Here is a 19,491-nt window from a genome sequence, read left to right on the forward strand (position 1 = left end):
GGCAAACTGAAGCTGTATAAAAGGACTCCACATTTAAATGCTAATGTACATGTATATCTGCTTCAAAATGCCTTTTTAAAAGGGTCTGAAGAATACAGAGCAAAATACATAATGTCATTTGGGCAAAGAATGAAACTGGGGATAGTGGTATGTAAAGCAGAAAAATGTCTTTTTTTCAATGAATTGCCTGAATTTTTATAAGCATGATTTATTTTGTAATTTTTTTTAAAAGATGCAGCTCTAATATTCATTTCAGCAACTCTACTGAAAATGCACATGTATCATATTAAGATAAATTAGTTTCATTTTTAGAATTATGTAAGCTTTTGAAAACAAACTCATTATTTCCATCAGTCTATGTTATATGTAAAAATAAAATTGACAGATGACTATTCATATCATGCTCTGACAATGCTAGAAACTGAGAACTCATGAATTCTCAAAGATTGGTTACTCTACTAATTTCTGAAAAGTTCTGTCCCTTTTGGTAAGATGTTCAATGACACTGTTTTCTTAGGCTATATATGTAACACAATAATAGCCTTCCATCACACACATATTTCAAACATGTAAAAACAATCATCACAATTATCTCACAATAAGTATTCTATTTTTTAATACTTTATTCTAAAACTTCTGTCTGTCCTCTGCCAGTAATTATCCATTGAGTTGCTACTTTATGCCAGACTCCATGCTAAATATTCTGAAAGCAAAGCTGTATAAAAGACATACCCTCCCCTCAGTACATGGAGAAAACAGGCAAAAATTAAACTTTACAAAATAATAAATGGCAGGACACAAACAAGGTACAGCAAACATACAAGAAAAGAATTCTCAAGATGGCTTATTTATAGTCTTTGGTTTTTATCTAATAAATAGGAAAAGGTCAAGAAATATCCTAATAGGGATTCAACACTGCAGAAACAATCATAATACAAAATACAAAGTTGTATCTTAGCCAGGGTTATATCAGTGTCTATCAAGCACTATGAGAAACAAAACAAAAAGCTAAACTTTTACTATTTTAAATTTTAAAATACATGATTATAATACATAAGGTTGGAACTGAATAATTATGAATGGTAGGGGCTGGGTGACAACAAAGCATATTAAGAATTTAAAACATGTTCATTGTCCTATGGGTTGTCTTACAGCCTTTCATGTGATAATAACTATGGGATAACATTTGTGGACCTGTATGAAACAGTTTGAAAAGTTATTACAGGTAATTCAGTTATATCACTAGAGCTCTAAAATTTAACATCTGTGCCAGAAATTGTGAGTCAGTAGGAAAAAAAACAAAGCCATGTCTGCTAAAGATATGTTTGGAAATCAGGAAAAATAAAGAGATATAAAATGGAACAAAAAAAAAATCAATAAATTTTGTCAAAACATATCAGCAATCGAAAATAAAATATTTTAAAAACAGAGCAAATCTTTGTTCCCACTGGGCAAGAACAGAGTTGCCTGAAACAAAGGGATAGTACGTATGAAGTAAATTGTACCTACTAAATTAATATACAATCATACACCTCATATGTTCTTCATTAAATCATTAGCACACAGACAAAAACAAATGTTTGAAAGCTTAGAAATTATTTCAACTGCCATATCTACATCTCTAGCTGGATTAGAACATACCACAGACAAAAAGTAAAGGGGAGAAACTGTTACAGATACTTAAGAATGCCATTCAAATAAGTAAAAGGCAAATAAAAAATAATTATAGATTTGAATTACATAGCTTCAATTTGAAATGTTCTTAAAAATCAAATAATGGTGTTACACTAAATTATCTCTAAGGTTCTTTGCAACACAACACTTCTCATAATTCTAAGAATTTCAAATGATGAGTTCCTAAGCACGTACATTATTCCTTAGCACATAATCTTACAGCACCATCTTCTGGTATAGTATTACCGTGCATAGTCTAACCATCAGAAAAGGAAGAAAACTCACAGTGTGACACCTGCTTTATTTAGTATAATGTTATGGTAGATAAATTTTTAAAACTCAAAATATATTAGCAAATTGGGTAACTGAGGTTGACTGATAAGCAAGAACACAGGTTACACTGGCTTCACTAATGCATTCATTTGTGGAAGACAAACTGAAAAGACATCAAGATTTCATAAAGGTACAGAAGATGCGAAAGCTAAACAAACAAACAAACCCTATGTAGGCTAGATATACAGAAGACAAGAGTGATGGATATTAAACTGCCTTAAGATTGAACAGTCCAGATGTGGGTGGTGATGGCTACAAGCAGTACAGTGGCCTGTAGGAAGGATATGAAGGGACAATAGATTTAAATCAGACATGAAGACAGGAATAAAAATAATGGTGTAAACTCTGGTCCACCACAGCCAATGGAAAAATCCTAAATATATACATGTGCAAATATGTATGTATAGATATTCGTATCATAAAATATCCCTTAATGCTTAATTCAGTATTAACCAGATGTAAAGGGTCAAACAGTGAGTATGAGTGTTTCAGAAATCACTGCTTTTAGCTAACACTGAAGTGCTAACTACGTGTCATGCCTTATACTAAGCACTTTGAATGGGTCTCTTTTAAAAAGACAACCTACTTAAGTCATTTATTATCTGTTTTTCAGCTGAGAGAACTGACACTTGAAAATTAACTAGCTGGCTAGTAGTTGTGGTGAACAGGCGACAAAGTTAAACATAAGGCCAAACCACTTGACTCCAATGGCCCCAGACTACGACTTAAGGATTCATCAGCATGAAACTGATAAACAGCACAATGTGTTCAGAATGCACAGTCAGAGAATTGAAATAGCCATACTTTTCTGATCCCAAAATTTGAGACAAGAAACATGTACGGATTTTTTAAAAGTCACTATAACTTCCAGTAGCACCAAAATAGCCAACATTTCCTATGTGTTAGGCCTCTGTTCTAACTAATTTATTCCTCACAAAATCCCCATGACATACATACTGTTATCTATTATACCATTTCACAGATGAGGAAATCAAAGCCAGGAGATGTGCAAAACTTAACCAAGATCTCAGTGTTTGAATCAAGCTAATGTGAGTCTTAAGCGCTTAACTACAATCTGTGCTCCTCCAGGACATACCACACTTGAGAGTCAAGTACTATGAGGCTGCACTACTACAAAATGACAACTCTTGTCTAGAACACCAAGCTCGGAATGTTCACACTTGCCGCTTGATACTTGACTGTAATGCCACCTGCTGTGACCTACTGGCAAATAGAGGGGGAAACAGTGTCAGACTTTATTTTTCTGGGCTCCAAAATCACTGCAGATGGTGACTGCAGCCATGAAATTAAAAGACGCTTACTCCTTGGAAGGAAAGTTATGAACAACCCAGATAGCATATTCAAAAGCAGAGACACTACTTTGCCAACAAAGTCCGTCTAGTCAAGGCTATGGTTTTTCCTGTGGTCATGTATGGATGTGAGAGTTGGACTGTGAAGAAGGCTGAGCACCAAAGAATTGATGCTTTTCAACTGTGGTGTTGGAGAAGACTCTCGAGAGTCCCTTGGACTGCAAGGAGATCCAACCAGTCCATTCTGAAGGAGATCAGTCCTGGGTGTTCTTTGAAAGGAATGATGCTAAAGCTGAAACTCCAGTACTTTGGCCACCTCATGCGAAGAGTTGGCTCACTGGAAAAGACTGATGCTGGGAGGGATTGGGGGCAGGAGGAAAAGGGGAGACAGAGGATGAGGTGGCTGGATGACATCACCGACTCGATGGACGTTAATCTGAGTGAACTCCAGGAGTTGGTGACGGACAGGGAGGCCTTGGGTGCTGCAATTCATGGGGTCGCAAAGAGTCAGACACGACTGAGTGACTGAGCTGAACCGAGCTGAGCTGAATCCTCTAATGAACAGAATACTAAAAACATACTTGCTTCAATTACTCTAGGTTAGTAGAAAAATTCTGAATAGGTCAATCTAGCTTTTAAAAAAACAAAACTAAACTGGAAACCAAACAATCTGGAGGGAAAAGAGCAGAATGCTAACCTGAATCAGTAACTTACCTTAAAATACTTCCTTCTCATTCTGGTCATGTTCATCAGCATAACTCCCGAGTTCACTCCAGTTTTCCCATAGTATGGATGTCTGGCAAAACGATTATACCAGCCTATTCGAGGCTCTTCATGTTCTGGTGCCATTGCGGCAATTTGTGTGGAATTAAACTTCTTTAGCAAAGACCAAATATCGTCAACAGGCCGTAAAAAAAGGATATCAGTGTCGACATACAATAGTGAGTCAACTTCTTTCAGGATTAACTATGGGGAGAGATATTTGAATCAGTAACTCTATTTCATTTTAAAACAAAAAAGGCTTTCATTATTTTTTTAAAAAATACTTAAGAGATAAACTACTTGACATTAATTTTTTAAATTAATTTTTCCCAAGTCTGCCATTTTTACAACAGCATATATATTCTGCTAATTTTTGTATTAACTTTTAAAGAAGAAAAGCTATAAAAACACATCAGAATAAAAACTCAATACTAAAAACTGGAAGAAAAAAGTAAAAGCAATATCCTCAAAGACTAGGGAGGAAATGTTTTCCATAATGGAAAATAACATTATCTTTGGTGAACTGACATAGCAAATCTTAATTTCCTGAGATAAATACAGAAATTAGCCAATACAAATGAAGATCTGAACTTGTCCCCTCTGCCGTAACACTAATAACTGGTACCTTTACTTCATAATGCCCTCAGCCAGCAACTGGTAGAGCCAAAATTGAAATCCAGACCAGCAAGCTCGAGTCCATGCTGATAGGTGAGCTGACCATCTCCTAACAAATCAAAGATCCTGCACTTAAATAGCAAGGGCTAAAACAAGACTTGTGTTGGAAGACTGGTTATGTCACTTCCCCAAGAGATGTCAAACCTCCTGCCTGCTCTGGCTGTCCTCAGTTGTGTCTGACTCTTTGCAACCCCGTGACCTGCAGCCTGCCAAGCTCCTCTGTCCATGGCATTTTCCAGGCAAGAATGTTGGACTGGTTTGCCCTTTCCTACTCCACAGGATCTTCCCCACTCCAGGGGTTAAACCTCCAACATGTATCTTTTACAGGAATTTTCAAGGGTAAGTTTTTATTTCTGCCTCATCCAAAGACTTTAGAATCTGACCCCTGCAAATTTAAATTTGTCTATCCCAGTGTACTAGTAAGACTCAATGATTAGGTTAACCTAACTTAAAGCTTTTTGGTTAAGAATATAATGAGGATAAGAGCTTGATCCTCATTCTGCTCCCTTTCAAAGCTGCTGCCTCCTCCTGAAGCTAGGGTTAAGCCATCACCTTAATGACCAGTTAGGAAGCTGAAATCACTCCATGCCCCCACTGATTTAACACCAGGCTGAGGGAAAAACATCTGACAGTTAACCCCAGAGCCTGAATAGGGAAGGTTCATTTGTTCAAGGACTGTAATTAAAAGGATACGTATGTATGTGTCTGTATGTCTGTCCCTCTCTTTTTTGGGGGGACAGAAAAGTGAACGAAATTGTTTTGCTTCTGTACCATGAGACAAATGTGTTACAGACTGCTGCATTGGTAGCAATCCAGGAAGACGCTGGAGGAAGCTCCAAGGCCACTGTCGGGAGCCACTGCCACTGGCGGCCACGTTGTGTGTGTGCTCTATCACTTAGTCACGTCCCACTCTTTGTGAGTCGGTGGACTGTAGCCCACCAGGCTCCTCTGTCCACAGGATTTCCCAGGCAAGAGTACTGGAGTGGGTAATCATTTCCTCCTCAGGGGATCTCCTCCACCCAGGGATCGAACCCACGTTTCCTGCATTGCAGGTGGATGCTTTACTGCTGAGCCACCAGGAAAGTCCACCTGGAAGCCAGCAAGGAAGTCCACCTTCACACATAAGGTGAAATAACAATCCCATCAGCATTTTTCTATGGTTCCTTTTGGAGGAAGGAGGATTTGCCAGAGCTTACATTGGATCTTTTAATCCCTCCATTTAAAAAAATTTTTTTAAGGTTTATTAATTGACTTGGTTGTGTCAGGTCTCAGTTGTGGAACATGAGGTCTTCGCTGCAGTGTGCAGGCTTAGCTTCCCTGTGGCACGAGGGATGCTGGTTCCCTGTCCAGGAATCGAACCCACATCCCCTGCACTGTAAGGTAGATTCTTAACCACTGGACCGGGGAAGTCCCTTAATCCCTCCATTTTAAAAAAGGAGAAACAGTTAAGGTTTTTACTTAACTACTTCAGTAAATACTTTAAGAAAATTCTTCATTTAAGAAAAATGAAGAATCAATTTACTTAGAATCTGGTTTAAAAGATGCAGAACTAAGAGTGAATGAAGTACAAGAACAATTTGACAGGTTTCAAGTATTTAATTTCAGTATTTCAAATTTTTAACTAGATCACATCATTAAATGATCTGGCAAACTTCCTATCACAACATCAACAATTAAACTTTATACTGCTGAACAAAACAGAAGAGCAATGGTTGTAACCTCATGCTTCTTTCACCATTCATTGGTTTTCAGTGGTGTATTGTTTATTTAATGTCATAAAGTGTTTGTTTAAAAGTTCATCTCCCATATCAGACAATAAACTCTGTGAAAACAAGAAATCTGGATATATATTCATTCCTATATACCCAGCACTTCAGGACAGATACGTGGCAGAACAAAGGCACTCAAACTACTAATTAAATGATGTAACACTGCAATGATTCAATCTAAGTATTTTTTTTTTAATTTTTAAAATTTAAAGCCTGTGTGAAGTTATCTAAAACTTCTTAGGCTTTTCCCCTTTTAATCCCTTATTTGTGCGCTTCTTACAAGGGAGGCAGACAAGGAAGACATCCTAGGATCAAGATTTTTTATGCCCAGCAATAAACCTACTGGTTAGGCAGATTCAACTATCAAAATGCAACATGATTTTAAATCTTAACTGACATCCTAGATTTGACAAATTCTATTCTCAATATGCTTAGAACTGCCTTACTGCACTTAATAACAAATAACTTAAGTTTCTTCCCGATAATTCCTATACTTAACAGAACTCATGTGCTTTCAATATTTCTACTACCGTAATTATTTTAAACATTATAGTGGTTCTAACAACTACTGAGAATTTTTTAAATGTGGGTGAATTAAATTCAAAATGGAAGAGGTAATCTTGCTTCTGAATATTTTTAAAAATATTTATTATTTATTTGAGTGTACTGGGTCTTAATAGCGACACATGGGATCCTCTATCATTAGCTGTAGCAGTGGGATCTAGTTCCCTGACTAGGGATTAAACCTGGGCCCTCTACACTGGGGGCAGAGTCTTAATCACTGGACCACCAAGGAAGTCCCTGAATATTTTTAGATTAAAAAAATAATAATCAGGGTTTATCACCAAAGACTACCACCAAGGAAGAGCCCCACTGAATAAATGGTTCCCATTTCCCTTTTAGTTCACGGGCCTCAAATTCTGTTTCTGTGTTAAAAGTATCAGCTAGAAAAGGTGAACTGACTTGCTGTTAAAACAGAAATAGTTATTTAATAATCTGCTTCATTTCCCAAATTACAAATGCAGCCTGCAACTGGCAAGTGATCCTGCCACTGCATTCTTACTGGCAAAGATTTGGCTCCATTAAGATCTGATAACCTCTAACTCCTTCTTAGGGCCTCCCACATGGCACGAGCAGTAAAGAACCTGCCTGCCAATGCAGGTGGCATAAGAGACGTGGATTCAGTCCCTGGGTCGGGAAGATTCCCTGGAGAAGGGCATGGCAACCCACTCCAGTATTCCTGCGTAGAGAATCCCCTGGACAGAGGAGCCTGGTGGGCCACAGTCCATGGAGCCACAGGAATCAGACACGACTGAAGTGACTTAGCAGGCAGGGAGACAGGCAACTCCTTCTCAGAGAAGAAACAGTTTATAGCAACTGAATAAATTAAAACATAAGAAATAGTACTGCAACAGAAATTACTTACACTTTTCATTTTTAACAGCGTATTTTACCATAGCTTTTATTTGTTCTATGGGAAGTTTTTTCTTTCTTCTAATAGTCAAAGGGAAAATAATTTGAGTGTGTTTATTTAACTGATTTACATGAAATTCTTCATTAACTCGTGTGTAAAAGCAAGATGCAAACAAAAAACACTGGAGAAAAACTTACTGGCAAGAACAATCTCTGGGAAGCACACGGCTTAAACAGTTTTTTCCACTCTGCTGCATTCTCACTTGGAAAAGTTATCGGGTATAAGGAATAATTAAATGTTTGCAGAAATGACCAGCTGTCAAGCTACAATAAAAAAAAATAAAAGAACTCAATTCAAACTTGTTTCACTTTCTCTGCAAAATTATAAACCAAGATTATTTTTCAAAAGCTGAAAATTAAGATGTTATACATCGTATGTCACACACAGTTAAGAGAAAGTTAAGATTCTTCTTTCCCACCATTTTGTTTTCATTCAAAATCTTAAAATCATTCTAATAGCTAGAAAGACTTCACCACAAAGATCTAAGGGACAATTAAAATGATAAGAGTATCAATCAAAAAATCAGGAAGTTGAGACAACCATACAAACTGTTCACCTCCATTAAACTTGACCTGATGTACAAATCTTCTCAATCCTTAAACAAGTTAAACTCAGAAAAATTAAGCACTAATTTTATTACCATCATATGTATGACATAATAGAAAATGTTTACAATCAGAGTCAGACCAATGTAAAGAACTGATGAGAAAATATTATCTGGGACTTCTCTGGTGGTCCAGTGGTTAAGACTCCAGGTTTCCACCGCAGGGGGCTCAGGTTCATCCCTGATTGGGAAACTAAGATCCCACATGCTGTGAGGCACGGCCAAAATATATTTTTTAAAAAAGAAAGAAAATATTTATCTATGCATTTTCTATATTCATAGATGTTCCTCATAATAAAATATTTCAGTCAACATATATCTAGCGCAGAGTTTCTACTTCTGGCCGCACTGTGCGGCTCACAGGATCTCACATCTCCAATCAGGGACTGAACCCGGGCCCTTGGCCGCAAAAGCTCCAAGTCTTTACCACTGGTCTGCCAGGGAAGTTCTTCCAGTGCCCATTTTTAAAAAATCATTAGAAAAAAGCACAAAATCTGATTTTCTCATCTGAAAATCTATAATGAACACATTTACTTTTTAGTTTCCTGAATGCATCTGGAGACTGAATTGTTTCAAATTCAGAAAGCATTACCTATCATTGCTGCTTCAACAGTACTGTTGATGCAAATTTCCCACAGAGCACTCACAATCTCTGGGGGAAGAAAAAAATAACAGACTGAAGATCTCTTTTTGAATTATGTCTGTGTTCAAGTAATTTTTAGAAACATCCTCCTTCTTCTTTCTTTTCTTCCAACATATGTTTGGAAGGAACATATGCCTTCCAACATAGTTTAAGGGAATAGCTTTATATCTAACACAGCTTTGATGTCTCCATCAACTAATTTCAAACACTAAAATTTCAAGCATTTTATTTCCCTTGCATGACTTATTAATCACTTATTAAAGATCCTAAATACCAACATCAAAATGAAATCTTAATCATTTTTAAAGTTCCAGTATCTAGTCATCTTTTTTGCAGTGAAAGCACATTCCAGAAAATATTCGATTCTCTTTCATCAAAAGAAAACCCAAACATTCTCAGAGTTAACTATGATAGTTAAAGAAAAACTAAGTTTAAAAATATAACATATACTACACAAGCAATAACTCATCCAGATTTGAAGACAACACAGAGCTGCATATAAGATGAAGCAATAAATTTATTTTACTTTTATATTATATTTTCAAAGGCTTCCACAGTTGGTAGCAATCTGTTGCTAGTCTTTGAACTGTTAGGACAAGATTAATTCTTCTGTTAATATTTCAGAAAACAACCCAGATAATGACCTTAGCATCACAAAAGCACATATCACAGATACAGAAACTATAAATATTTTAAAACAGTTAAGTAAAGCCTTTATTTTGGTTATTTTATTGAACTACAGCTGATGTACAATATTCTGTAAGTTACAGGTATACAATACAGTGATACACACTTTTTAAAGGTTATACCATTTAAAGTTATAAAATACCAGCTACAGTTCCTATGTTGTACAATATATCCCGTAGCTTATTTTATACATAATAGTCTGCATCTCTTAATCTCCTACCGCTATATTATCCCTCCCCCTTTCCATCTTCCCACCGGTAACCAGTAGTTTGTTCTCTATAACTGTGAGTCTGTTTCTTTTTAGTTATATTCACTTGCTCACTGTAATTTTTAGATTCCACCTATAAGTAATATTATACAGTATCTTTTCTCTGTCTTATTTCATTTAGCACAATACATCAAATGGAAAATTTTCATTCTTTTTTATGGCTTGTTAGCATTTCACTGTGTGTGTGTGTGTGTGTGTGTGTGTGTGTACACACGACCTCTTCTTTATCCATTCATCTGTTGATGGACACTTAGGTTGCTTCCATATCTTAGCAACGGTAAATCATGTTGCTATGAACATTGGGGAAAAAACATTTAGGTTTTTTTCCCAAATATAAACCCATGAGTGGAACTGCTAAGTCATCATGAGAAACACTGGGCTGGAAGAAGCACAAGCTGGAATCAAGATTGCCGGGAGAAATCTCAATAACCTCAGATATGCAGATGACACCACCCTTATGGCAGAAAGTGAAGAGGAACTAAAAAGCCTCTTGATGAAAGTGAAAGAGGAGAGTGAAAAAGTTGGCTTAAAGCTCAACATTGAGAAAACGAAGATCATGGCATCTGGTCCCATCACTTCACGGGAAATAGATGGGGAAACAGTAGAAACAGTGTCAGATTTCATTTTGGGGGGCTCCAAAATCGCTGCAGATGGTGCTGCAGACATGATATTAAAAGACGCTTACTCCTTGGAAGAAAAGTTATGACCTAGATAGCATATTCAAAAGCAGAGACATTACTTTGCCAACAAAGATCCGTCTAGTCAAGGTTATGGTTTTTTCAGTGGTCAGGTATGGATGTGAGAGTTGGACTGTGAAGAAAGCTGAGTGCCGAAGAATTGATGCTTTTGAGCTGTGGTGTTGGAGAAGACTCTTGAGAGTCCCTTGGACTGCAAGGAGATCCAACCAGTCCATTCTGAAGGAGATCAGTCCTGGGTGTTCTTTGGAAGGAATGATGCTAAAGCTGAAGCTCCAGTACTTTGGCCACCTCATGTGAAGAGTTAACTCATTGGAAAAGACTCTGATGCTGGGAGGGATTGGGGGCAGGAGGAGAAGGGGATGACAGAGGATGAGATGGCTGGATGGCATCACTGACTCGATGGATGTGAGTTTGAGTGAACTCCGGGAGATGGTGATGGACAGGGAGGCCTGGCATGCTGTGATTCATGGGGTCGCAGAGTCAGACGCGACTGAACTGAACTGATGGTAGTTCTATTTTTAATTTTTTGAGAAACCTCCATACTGTTTCCCACAGTCTGCACCACTTTACATTCTCATCAAGAGCATACAAAGGTTCCTTTTTTCCAGGTCCTAACATTTGCTGTTTGGGTCTTCATGATGATAGCCATTATGACAGGTGTGAGGCAAGAGCACATGGTGGTTTTGATCTGCGTTTCCCTGATGATTAACATGCAACACTGAGCATCTCTTCCCGTGACTGTTGGTCATCTGCATGTCCTCTCTGGAGAAATGTCTATCCAGTTCTTCTGCCCAGTTTTTTAATCAGGCTGTTTTTTTGATGGTAGGTTGTATGAGCTGTTTATATATTTGGGACATTAACCCCTTACTGGTCATGTTGTTCAGTCACCAAATCGTGTCCAGCTCTTGTGACCCCATAGATTGCAGAACACCAGGCTTCCTTGTGCATCACCATCTTCCGGAGTTTGCCCAAGTTAATGTCCCTTGTATCAGTGATGCCATCCAGACATCTCATCCTCTGTCACCCTCTTCTCCTTCTGCCTTTAATCTTTCCCAGCATCAGTGTTTTCCAACGAGTTAGCTATTCACAACAAGAAGCCAAAGTGTTGGAACTTCAGCATCAGTGTTCAGGGTTGATTTGATTTCCTTTAAGATTGACTGGTTTTGATCTCCCTCCTATCCAAGGGACTCTCAGGAGTCTTCTCCAACACCACAGTTAAAAAGCATCAATTCTTCAGTGCTCTACCTTCTTTATGGTCCAGCTCCCACAAATGTACATAATTACTGGAAAGACCATAGCCTTGACTATACAGACCTTTGTCGGCAAAGTGATGTCTTTGCTTTGTAACACACTGTCTAGGTTTGTTATAGGTTTCTTGCCAAGAAACAATCGTCTTCTACTTTTAAGGCTACAGTAACCATCTGCAGTGATTTTGAGGAAATCTGTCACTGCTTCCACCTTTCCCCCCTCTATTTGCCATGAAGTGACAGGACCAGATTCCATGATTTTAGTTTTTCAACACTGAGTTTTAAGTCAGCTTTTTCACTCTCCTCCTTCACCTTCATCAAGAGGTTCTTTAGTTCCTCTTTGCTGCCATTCGAGTGGTATATCATCTGCATATCTGAGGTTGATGATATTTCTCCCAGCTATCTTGATTCCAGCTTATAACTCACCCAACCCAGCATTTCTCATGATGTGCTCTGTATGTAAGATAAATAAACGGGTGACAATATATAGCCTTGTCATACTCTTTTCTCAATCCTGTACCAGTCAGCTATTCCACACAGGTTTCTAACTGTTGCTTCTTGACTGGCACACGGGTTTCTCAACATACAGGTAAGGTGTCTGGTATTCCTATCTCTTAATTTAAGAGCCTTCCACAGTTTTTTATGATCCACACAGTCAAATGCTTTAGCACAGTCAATGAAACAGAGGTAGATGTTTTTCTGGAATTCCCTTGATTTCTCTATGATCCAGCAAATGTTGGCAATTTGATCTCTGGTTCCTCAGCCTTTTCTAAACCCAGCTTGGACATCTGGAAGTTCCCAGTTCACGTAATGCTAAAGCCTAGGATGCAGGATTTTGAGTAAATCCTGCATGCTAGGCATACTGGTCATATCATCTGCAAGTATTTCTCCCATTAAGCAGGTTGTGTCTTTTTGGCTGGTCAATGGTTTCCTTTGCTGTGTAAAAGCTTTTAAGCTTAATGAGGCCTTATGTGTTTATTTTTACTTTAGGAGACAGATCCAAAAAACACTGCTATGATATATGTCAAACAGTGTTCTTCCTATGTTTTCGTCCATGAGTTTTATGGTTTCAGGAGTTACATTTAGGTTTTTAATCCATTTTGAGTTTTTGTGTATGGTGTTAACAGAATGTTCCAATTTCATTCCTTGTAAAACGGTAAGTAAAGCTTTATACCTCTTAGAATCAAAGATTTTAGCAGGAAACTAAAAGACTTGAGGACACAAGTAGTATTTTTCAACTAATATGAAAAATGAACTAAATTACCTGAGAAAATATCAAACAAGCTTTTCCTACATAGGTCAAGCATAAAAATCCAAATCAGTTTGAAAGCTTAACTGAATGGACACAGAGAGACAGACAGAGATGGTGAAGGCATAATCACCATCACTTTTACCACCATTTCCGAACACAAGGTAATGAGATTTCTGGGGAATTTTCACTGTGTGTATGTTCTCCCTTCTATATTTATCTGTTCTCTTCTACTTGCATAGTAATTTTTTTTGGTTAAGATAATCCAGTGGTCCTGATTAAAAGAGTATATTTTCAGTCTTCACAAGTAGCTAGATATGGTCACGTGACTAAGATCAGACCAATGCTACACTGGCAGGAAGATCCTGTGCGACTTCTACAAAGTCTCCTTAGAAAGGAGGAGAACACCCTTCTTCACTCCTTTCTCCCTCATGTTGGCTAGGATATGAGTGTGATGACTGGAGTTTGAGCAGCCATCCTGGATCATGAGGTAGAAGTCCTATGTTAAAGATGGCTCAGCCACGAGAGAAAAAAGAGCAGAATCCCTGAAAACATGGGGCTGCCACGTAACACAGACTGCCTGCTTTTATATAAGATAGAAATAAACTTCTATGTTTTCAAGACATTTGGGGTTTTCTGCCAATCCAGCCAAACTGATTGCAACTAATGTAAAACCAAAATAAAAAACCTTACTATCAGAGCAAGAAGTCACTTCCCTCCATATTATCAATTAAAAGTTCCCCCCACTCAAAACAGAATCAAAACCTTGTGCACACTCTGACGCACTCTCAAGTCAAGGATGGGAACACAATTAAGACACAGGACTTCTCAGTCAAAACATCCTGAAACTACAGTTAGTAAAACAAAACCTCCATGCTTGGCAAAGGACTAAGTAGGACTAAGCAGCCTAACTCCTTCACAGAGACAAGCCTTCTTCTTAAACCCCAGATCTGGATGCACAGACAAAAGTGGCAGCAGGGAGCAGTCCCCACTCTAAGAGGGCAGAGCTGCAGGATAAATATTTTTGTTCAACAACATTTTACTATAGTATACGTTAAATATTCAACTCTACAGACCTAAGTCTCAAATACTTACTATGCCTTTAAAACTATCATGCAGTTGATCTTCAGCAAAAATATGGAACTGAAGAGGTTTGATGCTAAAGATGAGCGCTGACTTCAACATGGTTACTGTTTCTTCCAGTCTTTCCCCGCAGGCAACCACAGCTAGGTGCACTCTCTCAATGGGCTGCATTTTCACACCGTACCTGATACAAAAGATAACCACATTTTCCAACACTTTTAGTACAGGGTAACACGTTAACAACATGGTATTCTGACTGTGTTCAAAAACTTAGGTTTGAACAATAAGGTCCTACAGTATAGCAGAAGGAATTATATTCAATATCCTGTAATAAACCATAATGGAAAGAATATGAAAAAGAATATATGTATATAACAAAATCACTTTGTTGACTTCAATTTTTGGTTAGAGATCCTTTCTGTAAAATGTAAAAGGGGATTAGAAATTACATAGTTTAACATTAATACTTGTATGTATATATTACTAAGTAGCAGGGACAGGTGATCAATCATTTTTCTTAATTTTACAGGCTAAAATTATTGCAGTTACATTGCTTATTAGCACAGGACTTTAGAATCTTTTGAGTATTCACGTTTGCATGTGTCAGAGTGGACCCAGAACTGTTTTCTGAAGAAAATCTTATTCATGGATATTCCCTCAACTGACAAGGATATCAGAAAAGAGAAAATATGCTAAATAAAATTAAATACAAACAACTGACCACATAAAACATGCATGCATGTGTGTGTGCTCAGTCATGTCTGACTCTTTGCAACCCCATGGACTACAGCCCGCCAGGCTCCTCTGTCCATGGGATTTCCCAGGCAAGAATACTACAGTAGGTTACCATTTCCTCCTCCAGGGGATCTTCCCAACCCAGGGACTGAGCTCATGTCTTCTGCCTCTCTTGCCTTGGGCCTACTAAGCCAGGTAGGCCCAAATATTAAATTCATACATCTTAATGTTTTAACATTAAATATTTGGAATTATACTATTTTTTATCCTCTTTAATAATTATACCAATTATTAACATTATAAAAAATTAAGCCTGGATATATATATATATATATAAAAAACGTGCTCCTGCTTTTACTGTGGATCTGTCCATTCCTATTAACAAGCTTGTTTGTTAAGGGCCTAGAGACACTTAAGACAGCAGTTGAAACTGATGTTTTTCTGGTCTTACTGGGTTCCTGAGGCCTGAAAACAGGTTCATTTCTCTTGCATACATAATCACTGGTAACTGTCAGAGTTCAGCACAGAATACTCACCTCCTAGGAAAAAAAAAGGGGTGATTTCCTTCCCTAATCCCTCAACTGGCAGACTGAAACTCATAACCTTGATACCTTACCCTTAACGGGCTGATTATTCTAAAGGTGAAGCTCTTTAAAAACAAACAACAAAAATCACTTTTAAGAAAATGAAATTTCCCCCAGATAACTGACTAAGTTAAACATTATTATATCACTTTGTTAAAGGTGGTAAATGGAGAAGTCACATATAAAGTGGTATTCTTAGAAGAATATTTACTATTCAAGAAATGGTGCTGATATTTCATTCATCAAGTTATTAAGACTATTAATAAGATTAAGATATCAGGTACATATCTTGCTTTTAAAACTTGTATCAGTCTACCAGGAACTGATTTTTATGAGTGGTCTCAAGAGGGGACAACTGCACAATTTTGCATGTGGCTATCCAGTGGTCCAAGCTCCTTCTATTACAGGGTCACAGAGAGGCCAGCCTTTCCCTACCCACCTACTATGCCACCTCTCTCATACATAAGGTGTAGCCTAAGCCTGGGTCTTTTGAAAGCTCTGTTCTTCTGTACTGATAGCAATTAGAAAGCAACAGCACCTCCTTCCTTGTCTGCACCTTCTATCCATTCCCCTCTTTTCTGTTGAGCCCGTCAGTGTTTAACACTGGACCCCTATCAGAGGGGAGACCACCCACTTTCTATATCTAAACAAGGGCATGTGAACCCAGTTCATCTCTAAGCAGTGGAAGTCACATAACACAAGCAGAAGCCAGGGCAATCAAGACACTCAACAATTTCACAGAGCTCTAAACTGTCTCATCTTTCTGATAAATGCCTCCAGATCCTGTTCCTCATGATGACCAAGATTTGAGAATCTATAATGGGCTCGAATTACCCACCTGGCCATAACTCGATCCTGTTCCAAAGATAAAAAGCCTAGAGACTTAAGAGAGTAAGCAGCATGTGCCACTTTGCAGAGAACTCTCTACATACAGAGACAAGAAGCAGAATAAGCCTTCTCAAGAAAAACAAGTCAAATGTTCTTCATGAAAAAAAAGTCCCTCTGAGTCAGTCCCAGGGACTCTGGCTCTCAAGCACTGCAGCAAGACTTCTTCTCATCATACTGCTAGCACTCCTTCCACCAGTTTCTATGAAATTTGCTTTTCTGTTATGTGTCTCTTTTCAGTAAAAGCATTATACACAGTACATCTGCACTGAGAAGACAAAACATAGTTTGAAGATGTCTCTGCCCACCACCCTGTCCCTAGACCCAGGGATGGGAAGTCACTGCAACTGGACGAAATCTAAAGTAAGCTTCTACACTAGAGGAAGGGATGACTAAAACTTTCGAAGAAATATTAGGAAAGTAGCCATTCAAGGAATTTTGATTCCAGCTGAATGGTGTTAATATTGTCAGGATCTACAAAAATGTGCTATATGCTATATATTAATCACAGTGTCAATAAGAAAAAACCCCTGTGGATTTGTTATCCAAAAGGACATTTTAAAGTCAACTCTGTTCTTCTACAGATATAGGATCAGAAGATATCCTTCAGATAATTCAAAGTTAATACCTCAGGGACCGCATGACTAAATTTGGCATCACCTGAACACAAACAGCAATTTTAACAGTAATGAAGGGTAACACATTCTATTAAAAAAACTGAATCAATGGGTCCAAAATTATACTAGGTAAAGGGTAAAGAGGGCAGGGAGAGGAACTCTCCTTTAAAGAAGAATACCAGCCAATAAATGTAGAAGGAAAGAGAAAACCACAAAAAGCACTATTTTGCATTCACTCTTGTAGTAGATGATTTGAACAGGAATAATTAATAGATGCTAAAACCACACAGTATCAAGGTTTTATCCCCACACATTACAAAGGGGATAATGATACTGTTACAGTGTAGAAATGTGATACCACCACCATAACCACCTGATCAAACAACCAATTATGTTAACCGTCTGCCACCAGGTGCCTCCCAACAGCATGCCCAAAGGGCACCGGATCTCCTCTGCAGCATTCCTGCCAAAGATCCTGAATCTGATCCCAAGCGGACAGGCAAGTTCAAACAAAGGAACATTCTGCAAAACAAAAATATCATGTCCCTGCCCTGCACCCTCTCAAAAAAAAGTCTGCAAATTGTCCTAAAGAAAAGGGGGACTAAATAGATTTAAATAACTGAATGTAATGTATTTTCCTTGACTGGGTTCTGAATGGGGAAGCAAAGATATAAAATTCATTAATAGGTAAATAAGGAGATATGAATATATATAAATGTATTATAAATGTATCTGTAGTATATAAATATAATATTGTCAGTGTTTGAAGCAGGAAATGGCCACCCACTCCAGTATTCTCGCCTGGAGAATTTCATGGACAGAGGAGCCTGGTAGGCTACAGCCCATGGGGTCGCAAACAGTTGGACATGACTGGGCAACTAACATACACATATTGTCAGTGTTAAATAAACCGAAGTGCCAATTTTGTTATGGTGAAACTGGAGAATACCCATGTTCTTAGGCAATACACGCTGAGTATCTGTCGCGGTGGTGGTGATTTAATCTCTCAGTTGTGTCTGATTTTTGCGACTCCATTGACTGTAGCCTGCCAGGCTCCTCTGTCCACGAGATTTCCCAGGCTAGAATACTGGAATGGGTTGCCAATTCCTTCTCGGGGGATCTTCCTGACCCAGGGATCGAACCCGCATCTTCCGCACTGCTGGTGGGTTCTTTACTGCTGAGCCACCTGAGAAGCCCGTGAGTCATAATGGCTGTCGTTCAAATGGTTCAGCCAAAACAAAGTGGCACAATGTTAGCAACAGGTAAATATCCAGTGACTGGTAAGCGTGCCCACTCTGCTAGTCTTACAACCCCTGTAGATGTGAAAACTTATCAAAGTAGAAAGTTGAGAGGAGGAATCTAGGAAAAAAAGTTAACAATGTTTTAGATGAAAATTCTAATATAAATACTGTAAATAGACTTAAAAGCCTTAAGAACAGACTTATTTTAAGTAACATTCCTGTTATAAAGGAATAATAACTTTCCCTCTCTTTTTAAAAAATTAGGCCACAATGAAAGCTTCCAGTGTGTTCTTCTAGCCTATAATTAAATTACTGTTTTCTCTATAAAAGAAAACAATGTACAATAAGATTTAGACTAGGAATTTGCATTATAACGAAGTACATAAATTTAAGGTAAGTAAATTACATTTCTGGTAACATTCTCCTCAAACTAAAAAAATAACTACCATGAAATAATTTTTAAAATTTGCAGTTGAACAAAACTGGAAAACTGTACTCAGAAACACTAATGATAATTTCCTTCATGTGTAACCTTTTAAAAAAAGTTTTTATTCTTACTATAGAGAAAAAGAGTTGTAGTGAATTATCATACTAGGTAAAACTACTTTAAAGGTTGTATATAGATCACTTTTGGAAAAGGGCATGGCAACCCACTCCAGTATTCTTGCCTAGAGAATCCCATGGACAGTAGAGCCGGGCAGGCTACAGTCCATGGGGTTGCAAAGAGTCAAACACAACTGAAGCAACTTAACATGCAGCACGCATAAATCACTTTTGGGACAAAATACAATTCTTTGCAAAAAAACTCTGCAAGGTTTTATGTAAAGCATTAAAAAATCTAAAAATTCAATATGAAGTATTAACTGTTAAAATACAATTTTAAATAGTCCGTAAAAATGTACCTCTTAAAACTAGTATGGACAGTTCAGGTAGTAAATACACAGACACTATGA

The 19,491-nt window shown here is 37.8% G+C and overlaps 1 protein-coding gene across 2 annotated transcripts in view; it reads right to left on the reverse strand.

Annotated features, from left to right (window-relative positions):
* Window positions 1-19,491, reverse strand: part of GXYLT1 (glucoside xylosyltransferase 1) — a 46,346-nt gene that overhangs the window by 13,449 nt on the left and 13,406 nt on the right. For both annotated transcript variants that reach the window (XM_040233767.1, XM_040233769.1), the window contains 3 exons: window positions 14,489-14,660; window positions 8,135-8,260; window positions 4,032-4,283 (listed from right to left, as the gene is read on the reverse strand). In XM_040233767.1, coding sequence (XP_040089701.1) covers window positions 4,032-4,283; window positions 8,135-8,260; window positions 14,489-14,660 — 550 coding nt within the window. The remainder of the gene's footprint in view (window positions 1-4,031; window positions 4,284-8,134; window positions 8,261-14,488; window positions 14,661-19,491) is intronic.

Source organism: Oryx dammah, unplaced genomic scaffold, assembly GCF_014754425.2.
Source record: "Oryx dammah isolate SB20612 unplaced genomic scaffold, SCBI_Odam_1.1 HiC_scaffold_29, whole genome shotgun sequence".
In the NCBI taxonomy this organism is placed as follows: domain Eukaryota; kingdom Metazoa; phylum Chordata; class Mammalia; order Artiodactyla; family Bovidae; genus Oryx; species Oryx dammah.